The sequence below is a fragment of the Ailuropoda melanoleuca genome, chromosome 7, assembly GCF_002007445.2.
Source record: "Ailuropoda melanoleuca isolate Jingjing chromosome 7, ASM200744v2, whole genome shotgun sequence".
In the NCBI taxonomy this organism is placed as follows: Eukaryota; Metazoa; Chordata; class Mammalia; order Carnivora; family Ursidae; genus Ailuropoda; species Ailuropoda melanoleuca.
The window spans coordinates 70,072,177-70,096,565 of NC_048224.1; the positions used below are offsets into that span (position 1 = coordinate 70,072,177).

General features: G+C 51.5%; 1 protein-coding gene across 2 annotated transcripts in view; it reads left to right on the forward strand.

Moving 5' to 3' along the window:
- The window catches only part of MTUS2 (microtubule associated scaffold protein 2), a 640,692-nt gene extending 622,227 nt beyond the window's left edge, over positions 1-18,465 (forward strand). For both annotated transcript variants that reach the window (XM_034665023.1, XM_011219132.3), the window contains 6 exons: positions 2,697-2,802; positions 6,034-6,107; positions 9,697-9,795; positions 10,822-10,941; positions 13,680-13,777; positions 17,858-18,465. In XM_034665023.1, coding sequence (XP_034520914.1) covers positions 2,697-2,802; positions 6,034-6,107; positions 9,697-9,795; positions 10,822-10,941; positions 13,680-13,777; positions 17,858-18,071 — 711 coding nt within the window. In that variant the 3' untranslated portion in view covers positions 18,072-18,465. The remainder of the gene's footprint in view (positions 1-2,696; positions 2,803-6,033; positions 6,108-9,696; positions 9,796-10,821; positions 10,942-13,679; positions 13,778-17,857) is intronic.
- The last annotated feature ends 5,924 nt before the right edge of the window (positions 18,466-24,389 follow it).

Genomic DNA, 24,389 nt, shown 5'->3' on the forward strand with positions numbered 1-24,389 from the left:
CCTCTGACTGGGTGATCTGTGCACAAAATGACCTTGTGTCTCCCTTGGTTCAACTTGTCTGAATCTCCTCACGTGCCTTCAGGAGGTTTCCAGCCTTCTCAGGCTGAGAGCCTTTACTGGTNTTACTGGCTGCTTCGGAGTGGGAGCCCGTGCTCCAGAAAGAGTGTGGGAGATGTTGTGGGAATTAATACCATGACAAGAAAGAGGAGGCCAAGAGTGGACAGCCCCTACCTTGTATTCTTTAAAAACCATAAAGATGTCTAGAAATTACTGAAATCACAAAATTACTGAAGAGTAAGGATTATTGTGCCCAAAGTTTGACTAATTGGCTCTCACTGGTTTCCTTCAAAACATACTGGGCATTCCACTCTTTGCATATGGCCTTTCACAGTTAGGGACTTAGCATTTCATTCATAAGAGCACCTCCAAGAGGCGGTAATAGATCATGCCCTCACATCACCCTTAACGTATTGGTGGTGGTATTTTATCACCAGTAAGTTGAAGACCCGTCTTCCAGCAAACCAGGAGGGCATATGTTTAGCCACAGACAGAATGTAGCATTGCCAATCAGGGCATATCCACTTCCAGGGACATGTGGACTCTTCCGGAACCTCGCCCTTCCATGCATCTGTCTTTCCTGAAACTACCCATAGCAATTTGTGTAAAAGTCCAGTAAGTTAGAGTCATACTAAGGACTGATGAAAGATTTTTCTTTATACCAAACTGGGTAACATAACTCCAAATAATGTGTGGGTACTTGTTTCTGCAGTGTGCTATGGGCTTAACTGACATCAGTAATAAAGTAGAAAGAAAAGATATTTCCATTTTTTTAAGTCAGTGATTTATTTTTCCAAGAGACTAAAAGGCTCTGGACAAAGATGCCATAAAAACCTCATATAAACAGGAATTGGACAATTAAATACTGTGGTAGTCAGCCTTTCTGCTGAGTGCATTCTTAGCTCTGAGCCTTAAGTAAAATATTGGTTAATCAAGAATGACCAGTAAATAAAATTGAATCATTGCACACCATGTCCGTCTGCATATTATCATGCAGCATTCCTAACACGGTGGAGTTCGTTGTTGGTTTTGCCAGAGATATTTCTTTTTTAGTGGATGAAGTTCTCATTTTTCATAGGACAGAGAAGTCAGACAAATTGTCCTATGCAATTACACTCTCCGAAATGGGAATCCGTCCCATTTTAAAATAAAAATACTCCGATACATCTATTTCACGAGTGGGCTTCCTTTCTTGTGGAGAGCGCTTCCTCCTTTTGAATTGAAGGTCAGCCTGTGAATTACCCCGGATAAAGGAGGGACTCTGGGAGCTGGCACAGTATTACCTGCTAGAAGCCGTGTGTTCTTACCTGGTCCATCAAAGGGTGTCAGGCTCCAGGCCCATTTCCTGGTTCAGTGTTTCTCAAATGCTGGGTTTTGATATACTAGTAGGTTGTGAAATAAATTCAGTGGTTTGTAACTGGCATTTTGAAAAACAAAGTAAAATAAAAATTTTAAAACCAGGTTATTTCAAGGAGGAAGGGAACGGGTTGTGTCGTGGAACTCTGGCTTTGTGTGTGCACCCATGCGCAATGCAGGGTACGGTGGTATTTTTTAACAATGGTTCACTGACAAAGAATTTGGAAAAACACTGTTCTGGTTTGCTACCAGGGGGAGAGGTGATTTTTTGAAAATTACTCCTCAAAGTCACCCCATTCGAGGTTAAAGCAACAACCACGACAATAGCAAAAACAATAAATATATTGGGAAGTGGGGTGGTTTGCGGAGATCAGGAAGGGTGAAAATAAAAGTCCTGGACCAGCGCACACCTGTGATTACATTCTGGAAATGTGCCTTCAGCCAGAGAAACGGGAGTAGCTCCGTGTTGCCTGGGCGGGAAGTCCGAATTGCAATCTGGAGGGCAGGGTATGGTGAAGCAGGTGGCCGAGCGTACAGGTCTGCCGGCCTGCCCTGGCGCTGGGGACAGCACCCTGCGGCATTGGCTGCGGTCTTGCTGGGGCAGGCAGCAACGGTGTGTTTGAGAGAGTTTCACCGGTGCAGTCAGACAGACCGAGGCCGACTGCCAGCTCTGCCATTTACGAGCCCTTGGCAAAGCATCTCGAACACCTCTAAGCCTCGGTCTCCTTGTCTGTAAAATGGACACAAAAATGTTGCTGTGAGAGTTAAGTGCAGGAACCGATAGCAGGCGGCTTAATAAAGGTTAGTTCCCTCCATTTATCTTGTGTACTGATGCTCCCACCTGCCACTGGGCAACAGAGAGCGGACCATCCAGTAGAGGGCCCTCTTCTTTTCCTTCTCCACCATTGTCTCAGTGATTGGTGCAGGAGAAGGAATGGGAGTGGGAAGGGGACAGGCAGGAAGCCAGGCCCTGGGCAGTGAAGAGGTGGCTCAGGCAGCTGTCCCCCACCGGGAGCTCCCAGCCTCCTGTAGACAGCTGGGCTGAGGCGGTGACTTCCCTGTGACCTCCCCCTGACTCAGGGGCTGCCAGTTCATCACCAGATCCTGGCTCTCCTGCCGTGGTGCAAGGCCAAGATGGCTGTCATCCCAGCAGAGTGGCTTGTCCTTGACGTTTTGGCCACAGACTTTCTACTGGTTGAATTCCACCTCTGTTCTCCAAGCAGCAAGGACACTCCTGCCACCCATTCCCCACTGTGTGTAACCATAGCTGTGGCCTCCTTCAGGTAGAAGATCTCACGGCCAGCCATGAGGCTGCTCTCCTAGAGATGGAAAATAACCACACGGTAGCCATCGCGATCCTGCAGGATGACCACCACCACAAAGTCCAAGGTAGCTATCAGCCTCGACGTGTGCGGCCGTTCAGGGTGGGCCGTGCGAGCCAAACCTCTGCTGCTGCCCTTCCTTTCTTGCTCCTCTTCCTGTCTTCCTTCCTCTCTGTCCTGTTGTGTCTTTTGTGTTGCTTCCTATGGAAAGAAGAGTTAAAAATCCAGGAATCATCCAGGTAACTACTTTTTTCTCAGAAGAATTTACCCTCAAACTTGCCCGGATATGAGAACCCTGGGGAGCTGTGGCAGGGGCCCAGGTCCCACCTGGTGATCCCATGTAGCTACTGTGGGGTGCCTTCTGTGCCTCGTAATTGTTCACAGTTCCTGAGATCATTCTGATGGGTCTCCAAGCTGGAAAACCACTCTTCCAAAGTAGGCCTGGAATTCCCGGGCTTTACCTTGTCTTATAGCTTTTTAAAACAAAATGGCGACCCCCAGGTAAATGCACTTTCCCCACGGTTGTGGTGTGTTCAGGGCCACAGCAGCGTCCAGCTGGATCTGGGTCTCCACACCTCATACTCAGACACCACATTCCCCGTGGAGTTCCACATCTTTCTTTTTACGTTTTTTGGTAACTTTGAATTATCTTTCAATACGTAGAGGTTTTTTGTGGGTCCTAACAACAGTAACAACATTTACTAAATACTACTAAGAATTTTACTTTGTGAAAGAAGCTTTTTTACACTTTTGACATGCATTTCCATTAGTACATGTGATTTAGTTTTCAATTTCTCTCCCCAACTCACTTTTTTCCCCTAGTTAACAAGTTTCCCTTGTTAAAGCATATTAAAAGCAATGAAATTTAATAAATAGATCAATGAATTTTAAGAATTTGAAAGCTAACATCAGAGGGGTTTTTTTGAAGATTATTTATTATTTTAGAGAGAGAAAGCACGAGTGAGAGGGACAGAGGGAGAGGGAGAGAGAATCTCAAGCAGACTCCATGCTGAGCGCGGAGCCCGATGCAGGGTTTTATCCCGCAACCCTGAGATCACAACCTGAGCCAAAATCAAGAGTTGGATGCTTATACCGACTGGGCCACCCAGGCTCCCCAACATCAGATTTTTTAAAAAAAATATATTTTTAAAATGTTCTTTGTAAACAACAAAGCCCTGCTGTACAACAATCAATACTCACAGTTTGCTTCCCTCAAGCTCCAGCCCCACCACCTCTGGGACTTATTACTACATGAATAAGTCCAAGCTGGAGGCAAGGAAGAGTACTTCCTTGAGAACTACTTAAATGTATTACCTGTGTCCTAAGAGCATGTCTCCCACTTAGAGTACCAATTCCCACCCTTGGCCACACATCGGAACCACCTGGGGATTTTTTTTTTTAATACTTATGTGTGGATCCCACTGCAGAGATTCTATTTTAATTGTTTTGGGGTGCAGCCTAGGCATCTAATATGCAGCAAAATTTGAGAACCTTTGTCTTAGAGCACAGTATTAAGCATGGGACAAAGTGTCATGATCTTAAAATTATGAAATTCATTATGGGTATATAGATACTAGTGGTGGTTTATACCATCTCCAGAATAGGTACTAACTTTTCTCTGAGGTTTTCCAGATCATCTGAAAGTGCCCTAAAATCCATCACTGCACTGTAGGAAAATGGTCTCTGGAAAGGGAATATAAATGGAAATAGTACAATCAGCCATGGTGTTGCCTTTTGCATCTGTATTTTCATAAAAATAGACCTGGTAGAGTTTTCTGATGAATGAAATCTCACTTAGATACCACATCCAAGGCATTTGAATTATATATAAATGTCAAGGCAATGTAGGTGTATTTAATGATAGATAAAAAAATTTATTACTATGGTCAGGGTGATGCTTTCAATGACTATTAAAACTAGTCATGCAGACAGCCAGGTAGACCAGAAGCCTACATGGCTTTATGTCAATGAAATCAGCACAAACTTTCTTTTAACCAGATGTAAATTTCAGCTATAAACAACTGGATTTCTTAGAGACTTTCACCATCATTACTTAAAAGATTTGGGTCAATGGAAACCACAAAGTCTTTCCTAATTGCAGCTCATGCCAGCCAGAATGATAATTGCTGGCCTCCCGTGCTCTCCTGTTCTAAGCATGTGATTCTGGCTGATTAATGGAACCTTTCCTCCCTGCAGTTATAACATGAAAACAAATTGCTTGTGTAGCCAGAATGAGATGTGTTTCACCCAGTTAATAAGACTCTTTCCATCTGGAGGAAAATAGAATCCATTCACTAATAATTCTTACATGACATCTCTTTCTGCCTAACTTGCAAATTATGACTGGAATGACACTTTTCACAAAATAGAATTGTTCCAAACTCTCCAAGAGGAGCCAGTCCAATTAGTCCTTCCGTCTGAGCGTCTTCGTATCGACTCTTTACTCAAGCGAATCCTTGAGATCTGTGGTTTCCAAAGTGTGGTCCAGAGGCCACCAAGGTGTCCTTGCAGACACAGCCCTGGCCCCCTTCACACATCCACTCCCCAGCAAGCGCTGGCCGGCTGGATGGCTGCTCACAGCAACGCTATCCTTGGAAGGCCGCCTTCTTCAGCCTCAGATTGCTGCTTCGTTGTGGAAAAGAGACTGATTTAACATTGATTACCCAGCTGTTCTACCGTGAGGAAAACTTGGAGAATCGATGAGTATTGTGAAGAATCCAACTAAGCCAGAGTCGTGGTAGAGCAGGTTGTAGGAACGATGTGTGTGTGTGTGTGTATGGGGGGGGTGGACGAGTGCGTGTGTATGCGCGTGCACGCTCATGCGCACACAGGCTCCCAAGCACAACTGTGGTTGGGGTTTTGTTTTGTTTATGTTTTTAGAGAGAGGGAGTGGGGAAGGAGCAGAGGTCAAGAGAGAATTTTAAGCAGGCTCCACACTCAGCACAAAGCCCAGCGTGGGGCGTGATCTCACGACCCAGAGATCATGACCTGAGCTGACATCAAGAGTCGGACGCTTAACCGACCGAACCACCTAGACGCCCCTACACGATTGTGTTCTGTCTGCTTGCCTCCCCCATCCTTTCCTCTTTCCCTCTTTTTCCTTCTTTGTCCTATTCCCTTCCTCTTTCTTTCGCTGTCTTCTAAATAGCACTGCATATAATTTCGAAGTATGGAGAAGTCTCTTGAGGTTCAGTCTGCTATCTACCAGTGTCCCTTATTTACCTACATCCTAAGTCTGCAGAGTCTTGTCGGATCCTTTTCAAAACGCCAACTTAACTATTTGATCTCTTCTCTCCAGAACTGGTGTCTACCCATGAGCTTGAAAAGAAAGAGTTGGAAGAAAATTTTGAAAAGCTGCGGCTGTCATTACAGGTTAATATTCATTCTCTTAACTCTGATATCAAGATAATGGCAGCATCATTATGCCTGTCTGCAGACGTTTATCCAGCACCTACTGGGTACTGGATCCTGCACTAAGCATTGGAATATAGAGGTAAATGGGACATACTCCCTGCTCTTTGGGAAGTTACTGTCTGCTCAGACAGCTGTGACCTAAACAGTGACAGACAACACGAAAGGTGACACGTACTTAGACGCCCAATGAATAAACCATTAGTGAGCCCATAGGAGTTCCGAGACACTGCTCCTCACTTGCCATGGTCACAAGGGTACCTGAGCTGTGTCTGAAGGACAGGGAGGACTTGGTGAGGAGAACATTCTAGGCAGGGGGAGTAAAGGGGTCGTTAAGGACAGATGTCATAAGACATGTTCTGGGTATTATAAAAGGGGCGTTAATTACTTGGAGGTGGGTGAGATGAAAAGAACCTTCTTTGCCTTCCACTGCCAACCTACAGAAAATGTGGGTCTCAGAGGCCAGGTAGCTGCCTTCTGACCTCTACGGGGAGAATGACGGGTCTCTCCGATCACGCGCATCTCCCTCCAGCCTTCTAGAGACCCAGGCCACCCCCAGCCCTAGGGCAGAGCCGCCTGGGAAGCCAGGGTGAGATCGGCGGCCTTGCTTCCATTCCCAACTATGGCTGCCTCAATTATAACAAGATTATTTGTTAAATATTAGGGACACTCACATCTGGAAACTGTGGAAGGTGATCACTAAAACTATAATACAAAGGCAGGAATTTTTGTTTCTTTGATGGCATTCTTTCCCCTGGCAATGTTCATATACAGAGCCTGCCCACCATGAAAAAAATCCAGGATTGTGGAGCTAGCCAGTGTCACAACTATGGAATGTACTATTCAGAAATTTTAAAGTGGGGAACCGCCTGCTGTGAGTCCACCCCCCCCCCATCCATCGGTCCGCCCATGGTCCTGCAGAATGCCTGTGCAGTCCCCGCGTGGCTTACTCGGCACATTAACCCCAGACTGCCTTCATGTACCCCACATCCCACAGCATCAGATGCACTCCCCCGCAGGAACACAAGCCAAGACCACACCATGACGTAACAAAAACCCCATTCAGTCCAAAACCAAAAGAAGTGAGTTTTGTTTCGTACGTGAATCTTCACTCTGCCACTATCATTAAACTGTCATGAATTGTACATATTTTAGTTGTAACTCTCCATGGGCAGAATTCATCTGGGCTGGAGATTGTTTGGTACAAAGAGGATGGAATTGCGTAAGCCGAACTTTCTGGGCTACTGGTGGCTAGAGAAACAGGTCTGGGGACAAGAGATGTGAGCTTTGAGTTTAAATCCCCAGTGTACCTCCTCTTACTAGCTTTGAAATCATGGACAGTCACAGAAGTTCCGTAAACCTTACTTTACTCATCTGTAAAATGGGGGCGGTAACAATACCTTCCTCAGGGTGTGAGCAGATGAGGGGATATAATGGATGTAACGTGCACAGCCCTAGGTTGGCTCATGGTGGATGCTAACAAGCGGCAGCTGTTGCCGTGATAATAGTTTCAAGTGTTGTTACATTTACTACTATGATTGTCATGCCGTTGGTTAATTCCTGAGTGGCCCATGCTGTGCCGGGTCACCAGCTGGGCCTTTCTGCCTCTCGGCTTGACTCAAAGGAGCCAACCCAAGTGGAAAAACAGTCCATTCTGTCTGACTGCTGTGGCACCGTTGTGTGCCTATGGGTCTGTTTTGAGTAACAGCGACTAAGGCAGAAAAAACACAGTGTGACATTTTAGATCCATCCTGGGTGGCATTTGCCTGATGCGACTTTCATTGTTTTGCTTTTCAATGGAGGAGGAGAAACTTGAAAGAAATGCTTCCTCTGACAGCGCGGACGGGTTTGATGTAGGAGCCATGTAGCAGTACAGCCATTTGTAGGCACGTTCTGGAAGGCGGCGGCACCGTGCAGTGACTGCGTGCTGGACCCCGGCCGGGATCGCCCTGGGCTGGGATTTACCTTCCCCAGCTCCTGTGCGTGCAGACTCCCACTGACAACTCTATCCCCCTAATGCACCAGCACTTGCATTTAATGGCGCTTGGGCGGGGGGCTTTGTTTTTTTTTTCTTAAAAATGAAATTGGAGGTAACTGGAAACAAAAAGAAAGAGGAAAAGGAACCTGCCAAAGATGGTTTGGAAAACAGGGTCCTCTGGCGAGATGGAGAAAGCAGGCAAGCCAGCACGTCATACGTGCTGGTGTTTTTATGTGGGATTCCAGAATTTACAACACCTAGCTCTTCACGTGAGGGGGGTGAAGCCGTTTCTCTTGCCAGAAGAGTTCCTGGGGAGACCCTAGTCCCTTCATTTTAATGTCACAGAAATGGTGTCATCGGGCGGAGAACGTTGGGATACTCTGCGGAAGGAGGCACCGTCTCTCGCTGTGCCTGAGCATCGAGAGAAAGCCCACTGCCCGGCATCCTCCACTCGCCTGCGGTGTTCAGGCGTTGCTGGGCTTGCGTCTGCCCTGGCAGCCAGGGAAGGGGCAGAGATGGTTCCTCCTGAAACACCGTCATCCTCTCAGCCTGCACACGGAGAGCTGCCCCACAGCTGGTGTGTGCCGGGGGGCCAGCACTGGTCTAGCTGGGGACAGGGTCTACATGGGAGAAAAGACTCAGCTCCCACGGCAGTTCACACCAGGGACGTGTAGTCCAGCCCCGAGGCCCGGAAAGGCTGAGAGGAGGCCCGGAGTGAGCGGAGAAGGAGAGGGAGCTGGCCAGTGGAGGCGGTGCTGGGGAGATAGCTGGAACGTAAAGTGGGGGGTGGGTGCAGTGAGAACTGAGCTGGGAGACAGGAGAGGCTGATCAGGAGATCACCGTGTGGGATGTGTGCTTCATCTTGATGCCAGTGGGGTTTTACATGGAGGGGGTGACGGGTTCAGGTTTGCACTGGAGAAAGCTCCCCCTGACTCCAGCATGAGGGCAGAAGAGTTATAACCCAGGCCCAGGAAAAAGCAGCAGCGGGGCTAAACTTCAGGTAGAGGGAGAGGGACCAGGAGGGTTCGAGGATTCCAGGGACATTAAGCAGGTGGAATTGGCAGGACTAAATCCTTGACCCCAAAATTAGTGTATGTGGTGGTAGGAGGAGGGGTCTCAGGCAGAGAGGGAAGTCAAGGATGGTTCGATGGTTTATAAATGAGGACAGTTCTTCTCTGAGATGGGTATATCGTTCTTCCTAAAGTCGGGGACTAGACGCCTCCCTCTGCTGATAGTCGGCCTCTGTGAGGTCCCACACTGCATTATTCGAGGCCTCCCGCCAACGAGCTGCTCCTTTGGAGAGGAGGGTGGCGTACTCACGTCGGGAGGCGCTCTGAAGTCGAGCCGCCTGCTCTGAGTTCTTCCACATAGTGTCAGGGTGCTCTATGCGTGGCATAAACACCACGTGACCCCCTCTTGGTGACAACCGTGGGACAGGCAATCCAAGCAGCCTCTCATCCTGTGACCCTGGACCTTGCAAAGAGCGGGCCAGGTGGGGTGGCCCTCTCTTCACGGCTGCCCAGGCCACCAGGTCTGCAGTGGGCCAAGCTGGGCTTCTTGTCACCCTTACAGGACCAGGTAGACACGCTGACCTTCCAGAGCCAGTCTCTTCGGGACCGAGCAAGACGCTTTGAGGAGGCTCTGAGGAAGAACACCGAAGAGCAGCTGGAGGTAGTCGTGCTCCCCAGGCCCCGCGGCTCCCCCCGGGGCCTCACCCTGGGAGTCACCTTGGCAGCCTCTGTGTGGGAGTGACAGCTGGCCAGGACATGTCCCTGTCGGCACTGCTCTCCTGACACAGACGACAGCTGCGGGTTTCTCCAGCGACATGTTCTCCTTGCCAGACTGCACACTGCTCCCCAGCCACTGTCCCCGAGCTCCTGTGACCCACACAGCCTGGGAGCTCTCCACCCCGGCTGGGACCCGTTCTCCCCCAGCTTCGGGTGAGGCTGGCGTGGGAGTTCTCACTCATGCCTGCCTTCGGAGGGGGAGGGCAGTGTTTTCCAGAAAAGCTGGCAAAATTCCTTCCCACTGAGGGCGGATTGCCAGATAAAATACACGACACCCAGTTAAATTTGAATTAAAAATAAGTGAGTTTTTTAGTATCAGTATATCCCATGTAAAACTTATATTTAAAAAGGTTGCTTATCTGGAATTCAAACTTAACTCAATGTCCTATAGTTTGTTGTTGTTGTTACATCTGGCAACCTTACCGTAGCATTTCTTTTTCTGAAGTGCCTTTTCTGCTCTTTAAACCACTTTGCTCATTTCCTAGGCAAGGATGGCCCCCGCCCCGAACTCTCTGCATGGGCACAGGGGAGACCTGTAAATTCCACCTGGTCTGTTAAATCAAGCAGTCTGGGTCAATGTTAAAAGCCAATGTTGAATTTACTCTTTTTACCCCAGGAGCTCCCTTTGGGGGAGAGGCCGGTAGCATCCAGCTATCCCAGCATCCAGACTTTTCAGTGGGTGATGGCTTTACCTCTCGTGTTCCCCAGGGAGCTGGATGTCTTGTAGCATTTCCAGTGGGAAACCAGTGAGCATCTCTTTCAGGGAGGGTTGTGGGTGGGCTCCCACTCACGCTCCAGTGCCTACCGGGAAGCTTGTTACAGAGGCTAGCTTTAGCTGAATCATGGCGCTGGTGAATACGGGGCTTTGCTGGGAGCCCTGGTAAGTAGCTCTTGCCCTCTGCCGTTGTAGATTGCCCTGGCTCCCTATCAGCACTTGGAAGAAGACATGAAGAGTCTGAAGCAGGTGTTAGAGATGAAGAATCAGCAAATACACCAGCAGGAAAAGAAGATTATTGAGCTGGAAAAACTGGTGAGTCGGCCTGCCTCCTCGGACAGCCCCAGGAAGCCGAATGATATGCCTTCCTGTCAACATGGATGTCTTCATTCCCTGCGCCCAGAGGGTGGGCCCTTCCCTGTCCATTGCTTACACCGGAGCAGAAAGTGCCCTGGCTGAGTCTCATGACCTTTCTTAGAAAGCCAGGAATTCTGATAAGGAATCCCAGGTGGCCTCGTTTTGCAAAACTGGGGAGCCCTCCTGACTCCCTGCCTCCTTCCCCCATCCGTCACTGCTCCCCTGGGGGACGGTTGCTTCCTCCCTCCTCTCTGCGGGGGACGGATGGTGAGCCAGCATCAAGGGAGCACCACTGAGGTGTGTGCTGGGCACTGCGCAAAGCACTTTTTACCTGTGGTGGTTCTTTAACTCCCGAGAGCTATCCACCAGAGCAGATACCGCCCAGAGGCTCCTTCCATAGTTTCAGATGCAGGTGGAGGCCTAGGCAGAGAGCGTAGTTAACCCAGAGCCCATTGATTTGTGGATGGGACTCCAGGCCCAGGGCTCCCGTGCCTGCTCTCGTAACTCTCTGATTCCCCTTCAACCCGGCTTCCGCAGAATTAGCAAAGGTGCCCCTTTGGGGAAATAGAGCATCCCCCAGCTCCCTCTTCTCTCCTGCAGGCACAAGGGTCCTGCAAGGGCTAGAGTGGGAGATAGTCATCCTACGCTGGTAGCAGAGCAGCGTGCTTCCAAGGAGACGCCATCTTGATGCGGAAGTTGGCCTAAGGGTCTCAGACAGACTTTTTCCTTTGGTTCTGTTATATTTACAATCAACATTGATGCTATAAAAAGAAAAGACATGCATTATAAGAAATTGTAAGATAGACAAAAATAAGAAAATTAGAATATATTTCCAAGCGCTGTGAACACTTCCCAGAGCTTTTCCTCGGTACCATGGATGTGCCCCCCACACGGAGACGTTTGTATCCTGCTTTCATCCAGCCACCAGATCTTGAAGTCGCCATCTCAGTCATTGATCATCTCATCTACTGTGTAGAGTTCCCTGCTTGGGTCTGAAATATCCCTTGAGTTGGTTTTCCCAAGCCAGGAACTGGTCTAGCCGCACCTGTTGTATTGGGTGTCGTATCTTCTCTTCGACTAGCGCCTTCGCCCTTGCAGACTCTCATACTGCAGGTGCTCGTCAGGTAGGACGGGGACAGACTGCGGTGTGGCTGTCGGTAACCGGCATCCTGGGCCGCGGTGCCCCATGTGGCACGTTCCAGCAGCCCAGAGCTTCCCAGCAAGGTCAGAGCCCTGGCCTTCCGGCCGGGCCCACACAGGGACCAATGACCCTGTCCTCCAGGCTGAGCCATCTGGTCACCCACGAACTTCAGGGCTTATTTGGCTGTTCTTAGCCATGTTCCAGGCAGTCTGCAGCCATGCATGACTCCCCTTCCAGAAACCTTTCTAGGCATAAAGAACCAATGTAATCACTTCCCATTTCCTGGGAGCAAAGATGAAGGCTGTAGGGAAGTTTGTAGGACAGAGCCCAGCCCTTTGGCTCTGACTCCTAGTCCTAGGCATGGAAGGGCGACAGTTTTCCTCCAAGACTGATGACCCAACAGTCAATTTGTCATTTTCTCTTCAAAAAATAATTTATTTCTGAATTTATCTTAGAATGCAACTGTACTTCTGCAAGGCCCTAAGGGACACACAGAGAAAACAGCATAAATTGCGGGCGAGTAACAAACATGGAAAATGTTATTTTCGGATCCCGTACCAAGCCCGTCTCAGGCTTTGGGTTCCTGGCTGTCCATACCTTCAGAAGGAAAAAAAAAAATGTGTCCACATTATTTCTATTTCTATCCCTCCATTGATTCAGAATGTCACATTGTGCATACATGCCAGGGCCAGGGACGCTGACGCAGTGCAGTTGACCATCAGGAAGAACCAGGGGGCCCATCAGCCAGACTAGGCCCTGATGGTGTTCACTTATCTCTGACAGCTTATCTCTGGCTGCAGGGGCATGCGCTGTAAGAACTGTATTCTAGGGCCTCCTGGGTGGCTCAGTCAGTTAAGCATCTGCCTTCAGCTCAGGTCATGACCCCAGGGTCCTGGGATCGAACCCCACATGGGCTCCCTGCTCAGCGGGGAGTCGCTTCTCCCTCTGCCTCTGCCCCTCCCCCTGCTTGTGCTCGCTCTCTGGCTCACTCTCTCTCTCAAATAAATAAATATCTAAAAAAAAAAGTGTATTCTACACAGGAACCTGATGTATACACACGCACGTATAATATATATAAAACACATTTATATCTAAAATATGAATAACAATATACTTTTACTACATATAGGGCACTCTGGTATTTTCTGTTGTGTTTTATTTTGTTTTAAAAAAGAAATGCTACTCACATCTCTCTAACTTGATTTTACAACCCGTGAATGCATTGCAAACTGCAATTTGCAAAGCACTGTGTTTTTTTTTTTTTAAGATTTTCTTTATTTATTTGAGAGCGAGATGGCTTGTGCATACATGAGCAGGAGAGGGGCAAGCAGACTCTGCAATGAGTGTGTGCAGCCCGACACAGGGCTCCATCTCAGGACCCTGGGCTCATGCCCTGAGCCAAAATCAAGAGTTGGACTCCTGACCCACTGAGCCACCCAGGTGCTCTGCAAAGCACTGTTCTTCATAATCCTCCAGAGCCCTGAAGCCAAGGCCACTGGTCTTCTACCTTCGTCAGGGCCTTGCTGAGAACCTCTTAACACTGCATCCTTTGCAGGCGGAAAAGAACATTATCCTAGAGGAAAAGATCCAAGTTCTCCAGCAGCAGAATGAAGACCTCAAAGCAAGGATTGACCAGAACACCGTTGTCACAAGGTAGGTGGGCCTGGGTGTCTGAGCTTAATGAAGCGTGTGTCACCTACGAAGTGGCTTTGCTCTTGAGCTCCTTGGAGGGTTGTCTTTTTGTCCCAGCGTCCACTCTATCTCATTCCTCTGAGCTGTGGGGCTTCCCACATAGGCTCTTGGCATGCTGCATAGAAAGAGAAGACTAAAACAGGCTGCTGGGACCACCGGGCCTGTGCCCCGGTTCTGCATAACAGCGGTCCCCGCCTTGGGAGAGATGAGTAAAATTGGCAGAAGTGTGCGGCAGAGGTCTCCAGTACGGCTGCGGGATGGAGGGGGTTATTTCAGAGGAGTTGGGAGAGGGCCGCCCACCGGGTATTCCCTGGTGAAAGAGAAAAACCACGAGAGCGGAGCCTGCGCTCCCTTAGCTCCCGGGCGCAGAGCCGGCTGGGGCCCTCGACTGCGAGCTGTGGTCCTGGGCCAGCCTGGCCGTGGCCGTGAGGACGGCAGGGAGTGACCCCCCCCCCGCCCCCCGCTGTCAGAGTGGAGTAAAGCAGGGCCTGGGCTTGATCCGCCAGCTGGAGCTTACAGGCAGGCCTCGGAGCTACTGTGGTTTCAGGTCTAGACCACAGCAACAAAGCAAGTATCGCGGTGAAGCAACCCAAGGAATTTTTCCCAAATGAATGGTTTCCCGGTACATCTGAAAGTTACGTCTACTAAGTGTGAAATACCATTATGTCTAGAACAGCAATGTACATACCTTACTTTAAAAATACTCAATTGCTAAAAAATGCCAACCATCATCTAAACTTGTCGTCTTCTTGCGAGCTGTCATCTTCTTGCCGGTGGAGGGTCCTGGTTCACCGTCGATGGCTGCTGACTGATCAGAGTGGGGGTTGCTGAAGGCTGGGGTGTCTGTGCCAGGTTCGTAAAACAACAACGAAGTGTGCTACACCGAGGGACTCTTCCTTTCACAAACTCCTCTGTAGTGGGTGATGCTGTTTGGTAGCATTTTACCCACAGTAGAACTTTCAAAACTGGAATCAGTCCTCTCGAACCCTGCTGCTGCTTTATCAGCTAGGTTGATGGAAGATTCTAAATCCTCTGCGGTCATTGCAACAATCTTCACGGCTTCTCCACCAGGAGCACATTCCATCTCAAACAACCAATTTCTTTGCTCACCCACAAGAAGCAGCTCCTCACCCATTCACGTCTGATCATGAGATCGCTGCACTGCGGTCCCGTCTTCAAGACCCACTTCCAACCCCAGTTCTCTTGCTGTTTTCACCACCTCTGCAGTGACCGCCTTCACTGATGCCCTGAGCCCCTCCAAGTCCTCCGGGAGGGTGGAACCGACTTCTTCCAAACTCCTGTGAATGTGGATATTTTGACCTCTTCCCGAATCACGAATGTTCTTAATGGCATCTAGAATGGTGAATCCTTCCAGAAGGTTTTCAGTTTACTTTGCCCAGATCCATCAGAGGAATCACTCTCTATGGCAGCTATAGGCTCACAAAATGTATTTCTCAGAGAATAAGCCTTGAAAGTCAAAATGACTCCGTGATCCAGGGGCTGCAGAATGGATGTCGTGTCAGCGGGCACGAAAACAGCATTCATCTTGTACGTCTCCATCAGAGCTCTTGGATAACTGGGTGCATTGTCAGTGAGCAGTAATATTTTGATAGGAATCATTTTTTCTGAGCAGTAGGTCTCAACAGTGGGCTTCACATATTCAATAAACCATGTTGTAAACAGATGTGCTGTCATCCAGGCTTTGCGGTTCCATTTATAGAGCACAGGAAGAGTGGGTTTAGCGTCCTTCTGAAGGGCCCTAGGATTTTCGGAATGGTCAGTGAGCACTGGCTTCGACTGAAGTCACCAGCTGCATTAGCTCCTAACAAGAGAGTCAGCTTGTCCTTGGAAGCTTGGAAGCTTGGAAGCCAGGCACTGACTTCTCCTCTTCAGCTGTGAGTGCCCTCGGTGGCATCTTCTTCCAGTAGAAGGCTGTCTCGTCTACACTGAAAACCTGTTGTTGCGTGTAGCCCGTCGTTACTCTGGTAGCTGGACCTTCTGGGGAACTTGCTGCAGCTTCTCCACCAGCACTTGCTGCCTCACCCTGAACTTCATGTTACGGAGCTGACTTCTCTCCTTACACCTCGTGGACCGACCTCTGCCAGCCTCAGACTTTCCTTCCGCCGCTTCCTCACCTCTCGCAGCCCTCACAGGATGACAGAGTTAGGGCCTTGCTCTGGGTTAGGCTTTGGCTTAAGGGAGTGTTGGGGCTGGTTTGATCTCCTCTCCAGACCACTCGAACTTTCTCCACACCAGCAGTAAGACTGTTTCACTTTCTAATTTGTGTGTTCACTGGAGCAGCACTTTTAATGTCCTTCAAGAGCCTTTCCTTTGCACTCACGTGTTGGCTGCCTGTTTGGCACAAGAGGCCCCAGCTCTCAGCCTATCGAGGCTCTCAACGCACCTTCCTCACTAAGTTTTTGGTGTGAAGTGAGAGACGTACAACTCTTCCTTTCACTTAGACACTTAGAGACCAGTGTAGGGTTATTCACTGGTCTAACGTCAATATTGTTGTGTCTCAGGAAATAGGGAGGCACCCAGGAGAGAGAGAGCGATGGGGAAAGCCCGGTCGATGGAGCAGTTAGAACACACACGTTAATTGGTTAAGTTTGTGATCTTATACGGGTGCAGGTCGTGGCACCCCAAAATAATTACGGTAGTAACATCAAAGATCATGATCACAGATCAGCATAGCAAATATAATAATAATGAAGAGGTTGAAATACTGCAAAAATTACCAAAATGCGACACAGAGACGTGAAGTGAGCAAATGCTGTTGGAAACTTGGCGCCGATAGCCATGCTCTCCTGAGGGCTGTCACACACCTTCAACTTAGAGAAAACACAGTATCTGCAAAGTGCAGCATAACAAAATGAGGCGAGCGTGCATTTCGTCCAAGAGGACAGAGCCCTCTGCGTGAGACCCGTGCCTGAGCCCTGGCCCTACTCAACTGTACTCCTTATTGGATCCACACTTGTGCACACGCATACTCACATACACACTTGTGCTTCCTGTCACACACGTGCACACTCGTGTGCACACTCCCGACTTGCACAGTCACGCTCCCTCGCATGCATGCACACTCTTGTGCGCACCCCCCTCCCAGGTCACACACGTCTACTTGCACACATTGACACACGTTGCCTCTACAACTGAACTTAGGGTGCTGGCAGTTCCCACCCCAGAGGCTCATGGGAGATACTGCTGGGGCTTCAGGGGGAGCCAGAGTCCCTGCTCAACCTGAGCCACCCGTGCCTCCCCTGGAAATCACAGAGGCCCCCTGGTCCAAAAGCAAGTCCAGGCTTATCCAAGTGAGCTGGCTTCCCGGGCTAAGGCCATCCAGCCACGAAATGCATGTGCACTTCTCCCTCTCAGTTCCTCACATGAGCCATCATGTATAAAAATGCAACAACGCGGGCAACTCAACACCTCATGACAGACGGCAGAGGATGCCGGGATTCATTTCTCATTTAGCAACCCTTCTCGGCAAAGGTTAACTGAGCGTCTGTTATGTGCCAGACACCAGGCTGGACCCTGTGGATTCAAAGAAGAAGGTTCTAGGAGTCCCCGTCCCCGAGGGCTTCCCATCCAGCAGGCGGGCAGATGCACAGATCAGCATTTGCAGCAGGGGACCCGAGCCAGGGGCAGGGGGCCAGGAGGGTCCTGAGGCTGACGGCGCTGTCCCTATGCTGTCCTGTTGATCGCCACTATCTCTGGGCCTCCTGGGAGGCACACTTACCCCAGCTCAGATTTCCTTCGTTTCCTCTTCTGCCTTCAGCATTTGCTCTGTCCAGTGGACGACTAGCGCCTCCCCTGACGGGGCAGAGGGACTGGGAGCCGATTGGGAACAGATGTGTCCATGGGACAAGTGGAAGTTGCGTTTCAGCCCATGGTTCTTGGTCACTGTGGTCCCACTCGTCCCTGTCCTCCCACAGGCGCTACCGCCGCCTCCCTGGCCCCGGGCCCACTGGCCTGGTCAATCTCACGTTAATGCCTCCCAGCGTGATTGCTACCTGACTGTGTCTTGTTCTCCCCATGCAGACAACTGTCGGAGGAAAATGCTAATCTCCAGGAGTATGTCGAGAAAGAAACCCAGGAGAAGAAGAGATTGAGCCGAACCAACGAAGAGCTGCTTTGGAAGCTCCAGACGGGGGACCCAACCAGCCCCGTTAAACTCTCCCCCACGTCCCCTGTTTACCGGGGCTCCTCCTCGGGGCCCTCCTCTCCCGCCAGAGTCAGCACAACGCCCAGATGACGCCGCACCACGCAGCCCGCGGGAGCCGTGGCTCCCGGCCAGCCAGTGCTTCCACCGGACTGAGTCACGAGCAGGGGGCCGGCCCGCGGCGGGCCATGCGCGCATGCTCAGTAGCTGCATAGCCGCATCCTAAGCAGTCCTCTTATGATCCTCATATAAGACTGTCCTGGTGTCGGCACTTAGGAAAGTGTAAACGGTAGTGTCTGATGTGCAAACATGTGACCCTAGGTAGAGCCAAAAGAAAGAAAGAAACTCCAGCTGTTCTCGAGCAATGAACTTTCGCTGCAGAATTTCAGGTTAGTTACGAATAGCTCCGTTTTGAATATCCATTGAATCGTCATTGTGTACTGCTCCGATATGTGTGTGTGCTTAGATACACGTGTGTACACATGCAGAGGTTCTGAATTGCATTTTTTATAACATGAAGTGCTGACATATTTTGGTGAAGGTCAGCAGTTTTCTAACTTGTGCCTAAGAATTATTGGGATATGAAAATGCATTTCTATCTAGCTTCCCAGGAATATTTCTACCCAAAATAGAAAAAGGAAAAAAAAAAAAAGATACAGAGCAGAAGCGCCTTTCAACCTACCACCAAGTGGTACTCTAGCACAAACACCAGCGACTTGTGAACGCTAACTGCCTTTGGAACAGTCAGCTTCTTAGTCCACATGATGTGAGGTCACTATTATTCCATTTGCAGGTTTTAATTATTAATACTCCTGTCGTGAGTGCCGAAGGGATAGCAGTGGGAAACCCTGAGGGGTTTAGCAGTTTTGCAGAGGACACTCATGACAGTGAATCATGTACAGTCTTGTAAACACAAGTTTTGCTTTTTTCCTAAGTGGCATCTTGGAATCCATCATTCAGCTGCTGCACCCTCAGGAAAATATGGAGGAGCATGACCTTCTGGAGTGAGAGTGACGATGACCTTGGAGTTGGCCGAGACCATCCGCACTCCGTCCTCCAGAAGGCAAATTGCTGATAGGATCTGTATTTTGAAGGAGCACAGAGTAGGAAAGGGTCCTCTGACGTCCCCGTGTGGTGTGCTCTGATGGGATTCTCTAAATGGTCAACCCACCGAAAGACGACCCTCAGGCCCCCCATTTCATAGGCAACCAACCCCCCATCAGTTTGGTTCTATAACACAACCCCATCCCTGTACGTTGAGATGGCTCAGGGGTTCTAGCAGGGCCTTCCAGAACACCGACTCCTCCGTCGTGGGGGATGAGTTCCAAGCTGTGCTCGACCATCATGTGACCTCCCCCAAAAGCCAGGCGTATTTTCTGCCCGATGACCAAGCAGTACCACAGCCGACAGCGGTCCCTTCTTAGGCCCAGAGGTTCTTCCAGGCAGAGGAGCCCGGTGGAACGGCAGCCAGCGGTCCCTGGCTCCTGGACTGGCATTTGTCCCGGCAATGCTAGACATAGAGTGTGAACGAACGCTCTCCCTGTGGTGCTGTGGAACAGTAGGAGCGTGACCCACAAAGAAAGACGTAGTTTCAACAGTTGGTATGGTGACAATAACGATGCGTTTGTTTCCTGTTTGTGACAAAGACCCTGCACTTTCTCCCCGTGGCCCCGCAGAATGGTCCTGAGCGCAGGGCTGCCTCCGAGCCTGTCCGAGGCAAGCAGACTCACGCAGGGTTGCTCCGTGTGCCAGAGCCACGGAGCCAGGAAGAAATGCCCCGCAGAAGGGGCCACCGTGCCCAGGGCCCTGCCTGCTCGGCACAGGCCTGGTCTGTGTTCCTTGCGTGAGTCAAGGCTGGGCTTGCCGGCCTCAGGTACATCTCACTTCTAGCAAACCTCCAAGGGTCTTTGCCCATCCTCGGGACATACACAGTAGATCCCCATTGAAGAAACATGTCTTTTTTCCTTTCGCGGCTCTGCATGATGTTGTGATAATTGAGTTGGGCATTCCGTTAGAGTAGATCATGCCATGTTGACTAAACACACCATTATTTATTCTATTAGCAGGCACCGCCTGCAAAAACAGTCATTCGGCCGGAGCTCTGCTCTGCCCGTTCGGAACTGCTTCCGTAAGGACACCTGCTACATGCAGTTACACAGCAATACAGATGTCAGTGTTACGTTAGAACGTGCTACAGCGTGTTAGCCTGTGCAGTCAAAGTCGTAGTGATGTTAGAACTAAGTAACCCCTCACTAGGTGGATGAAAGCTTTGCCCTCACCAGCTCCGCCCTTGGGCACTCGAGCTAATTCCCACGTTGCCCTGGCTTTGTGCCCTCGTCATGGACACCCCTCACGTGTTGCTCCTATCCTGAAACATGGGGGAAAAAAAAAAAAAAAAAAAAAAAAAAAAAAAAAAAAAAAAAAAAAAAAAAAAACCCCACCCCCCACCACACGCCACTAGGACCTGGACCTCTCTCGACATGGAAGTCTCCCGGCTGCCCACCTCCGGGCTGGAGTGGTTTCCGCGTACCGATGCTGCAGCCTCCCCCACCCCCACCTCGGACCCACCAAACCTCACCAGCCTTTTCCTGGTGTTTGGGAGACATGTCTGAGCCCTGCACCCACCCCTGCCCACCACATGCTGGATGAGATTCCGGGAGGGGGGCGGTATCAGGGGAGGGGAGGGGGCTGACGGGCTGGCACACTTGATTATTTGAATGGGGTCACCCATTATTTATCTGGCCCCTACAGTTTCTGTGTTGCATATTTGTGTTTGAAGCATATTAAAATGAACTTGAGGGACCTTCTGTGATACGCACTTGGTGTAACTGTCAGCCTGGCCCTCTCAGGCTTCAGGAAAGTGAGGCTGGGGATCTGAGGCAGGGAGGCAGGGAGGTGTTTTGCAGGCTGTGTTCCCTTTCTGCATGTGCCAGGGTCAGCCGATTGTCACTGAGACCCCCTCTCCCCAGACACAGCAGGTCCAGGGGCCCCCGCAGCTGTCTTCCAGCCCAGATCCCCAGTAGCCCTGCCCTGAGCTCAGGCAGCTCAGAGGCTCTGCTCGGCGAGACCATCTTCGGTAGGCTGGGGTGGGCTACAGTCGGTTGGAAAAGGACACAAAAGATTGAGTACGGTCCCCTCACCATTGATTTCAAAATCAGACCTAAACAGTTGTATGTTTCCACCCCAAAGAGAGCTTGATGCATCCTAAATCCCATCAGTTTTATCTGGATCATCACAGACCTTTCTCTCAAGCGACAAGGGCCACCATCAAGCAGTTCCTTATCGTGAGCTTTTTCCCCCAACCAGGACCCCGGAGAGCTCTGTAGCTCTCCCTATAACATGCCCAAGCGAGCCAGGACACCCGTTTCCACCTGAAAGCACCTGCCCCCACCCCTCACCTGCCTCAGGTTGGCCAGCCTGACCCCCCGCAGTGTCCACATGGGCCTGTCCCTTCCTGGGGTTGCAAGGGAGACCCCTGGGTCGGCCAGCTCCCCGTGGTGGTTTCGCAGGGCATATGGGAGTGGCAGCTACTCTAGAAAGACCCCTGCCCTCCCGAACAGTTGCTGAACGACAGACCTCTTGCAGGTGATAAACCACGAGTCACTTCAGGACCTGAGACGAACACCACAGTTCCCCCCGAGTCACCCACGCCTCCAGATGGTTGCTGACGACTACCTACGGATTCATGGTCTCAATCCTTGTCCACCTACCAAACCTTGTCAACCTGTCCCAAACCGTTTGTTTCTTTCGGAGTGTCTTGGGCCCTCTGCTTTTGTAACAACCGCTGTCCATTGTCCTTCCCCCTGCACCTGAGGTAAACTAGGCACATGTTAGCTCCGTCACTTGACGAAAGAGCAGACTGGGGACTCGCCAGCTGGCCCGTGTTGGACGAGAGGCCCTCGCTGGCTCCCTCCCGTCTGCAGAGAAGTGCGGCCCCCCCCCCCACCACAGCTGACTGGCAGCTGGCCGAGGGATCTGTGAGGGCGACTCACTCCGTCACCTCCTGTGGGCCAAGGACCCTGGCATGGCCCACTGCCCCCACACGGGCGATGTGGCTCCTGGAATCCAGAAGGCGGTGGCGGAAGGGCAGGTAGAGACCTCGAAGCTGGAGACCTCCTGCCCGCTGCTGGAGTTGAGTGCTGTTCTCGAGGCTGGTGCGGCCGCCTCGGGCAGCATCAATGTGGGACAGCAAGCAACGACTCGGGGACCACATCCGTGGTCCTCAAGAGTCAGAGTCCTGCCCATTGGAGAGTTTGGGCCCCAGTACTTAAACCAAACTACCACCAAAGGCTGGTAGGCTGTCCTGGTGGTGAAGACAACGGGAGCTCATTCACTTCAATTTGCTAAATCTTTTCTTTTAAAAACAGGTCGCTTCTCTTACACTTCCTGAAACAAACAGGACAGCTGGGGCTTCCAGACACCAAGCTTGTTCTCCCCCTCAGCATGGAGGGAAGAGGCGCTCAGGAGGGGCAGGCCCGTTTGCCTCACTCACCTCTCCAAGTGTCGCCAGCGCCAGTGCCAGTGCCTGGCGGGGATGGGATGGTGTGCGGCTCTAAGCTGGGACCACCCTGCTGCAGTGCACCCAAGGGCCCCGCCTGGTGCCCCGTGCCTCCTGCCCAGGGCAGCGGACCGGGGACACCCACTCCCAGACCCCGAGCAAGCTGTCCCTGCACAGCTGCTGCCGTCTGCCCTGGTTTCTTGTTTTAATTGCACCCAAATTAATGTGCTGGGGCCGTGCTGCGGTCCCCCCTCCCCTGCCACAACTGTAGAGCGCAGGCACTTGGTAACTTCGTTGTTTCAAGGAGCAAAACCTCAAAGCATCCAGGGAAAAGTCCAACCTGCATAAGGTCTCTCTTCCCCAGCCCAGGCCCGAGCCTCCAGGATCAGGTGCCGACGGAGTTGGCCAGAGGGGCCTTCATCAGCAACAGCGGCGTCTGTGTTATTCACTGAGCCTTGACTCACATTGCACTTTATTCAATAGCAGCGTTTACGGCTCAGTGGGCAGCCAGAGTTTGGTAAAATGAAACTGTTCTCTTTTGAAGAGGGGCGGACAGGGTTACCCACAGTTGGCGTCCCAGCCCTCCTGGCTCTGTTTGGTGGTTGTGCAAGGCTGGGCTGGAAGAGGCAGCTGCAGTCCCCCAGGCTGTAGAGCCTGGTGAGTTCCGGAGGATTCGTCGGGGCTGCCGATGCCAAGCTGTTCGGGGGCAGCTTTGATTCTCCAGAAGGGTTTCATAACCAAACTGAGAGGGACAGCTTGCTCCAGGTGGCTCCCCATCATGCCTCCAGACTGGAATCGCGCGTGCGGGGGGCTCAGGGTTCGCTAAGAAATGGCCAAGACGGGGCTGGGGGTGCTCCTCGGGGTGCCCGCGCCGTACCGGCCGCTAGGTGCCGCTGCGGCGCCACGGGAACAGGGCTCGGCCTCGCGCTCGCCGAGGTGCGCTCGGAGCCAGACGCGACCTGCCCGTGTGGCCACTCCCCGGGGCCGGGACCGCGCGCTGCGCTCGCCGACGCCTGCAAGCTGTCGGCAGAACCTCTAAGGGAGAGCTCGCTCGCGGGGGTCTGCCTGTGGGGCGACAGAGGGGCCTCCTGCCACCCCGCGGCCCCGGCCACAAGGTGCACCCCGGCTGCTGCGGAGCGGGGACGCTGCACGCAGCGCGAGCTCTGTGGCCTGGGGCGCCTAGTGACAGACGGACAGGAGAGAGGGGCGGGGGCGGGGATGGGGGTTGCGGACAGAGTCTCCCCTTGTACAGCAGGTGCGAAGCCGGCCTCAGCTCCCCAGCCCTGCCCTCCTAGGACCGGGTGTCCGCTGAGGACACGCCCAGGCTGGGCCTTGTCTTCTGCGGCCAACAGTTCCCAGCGCGGTCACCAAATCACTGCTTGGTAGCATCTGAGAGTTAAGACCACTGGGCTGAATCTGCCTCCGGTGCAAGGAAAGGCTTCCTTCCTCCAGGGGGGAATGGGGGAGAGGCAGTTACTGGACCAGCTCCAGGCCTATCCCCGCCCCACCCTCCCTGGCACACTAAGGGGCGCGTGGTCCGAGGCGGTCTGGCTGCATGGCCCCCAAGTGCTTCCACAACGGAGCAGCCTCAGGCCCTTGGCCCAGAGCGACCTGAGCACGAACACAACCCCGCCCCAACTCGAGCCAAGTCTGGAAGGAGTGGGAGGTGGGGAGATAGCAGGAGGCAGCGAAATGAGGGCTGGGGGAATCCCTGGCTGAAGTGCTAGTCCTTGGAATGAGCGTTTGTGCCAAAGGGCTGAAGGAAAATAAGACCTTACAACACCCGGCTGTGGGGCTGTGGGGAAATGGGATACTAAAGAAGAGAAGGGCGGGATCTGGGGCTCTGTGGGGCACTGCCAGGGCGGGGACCCCGCCGAGAGCTGCTACAGTTCTTGAGATCACACTGTGCGTGC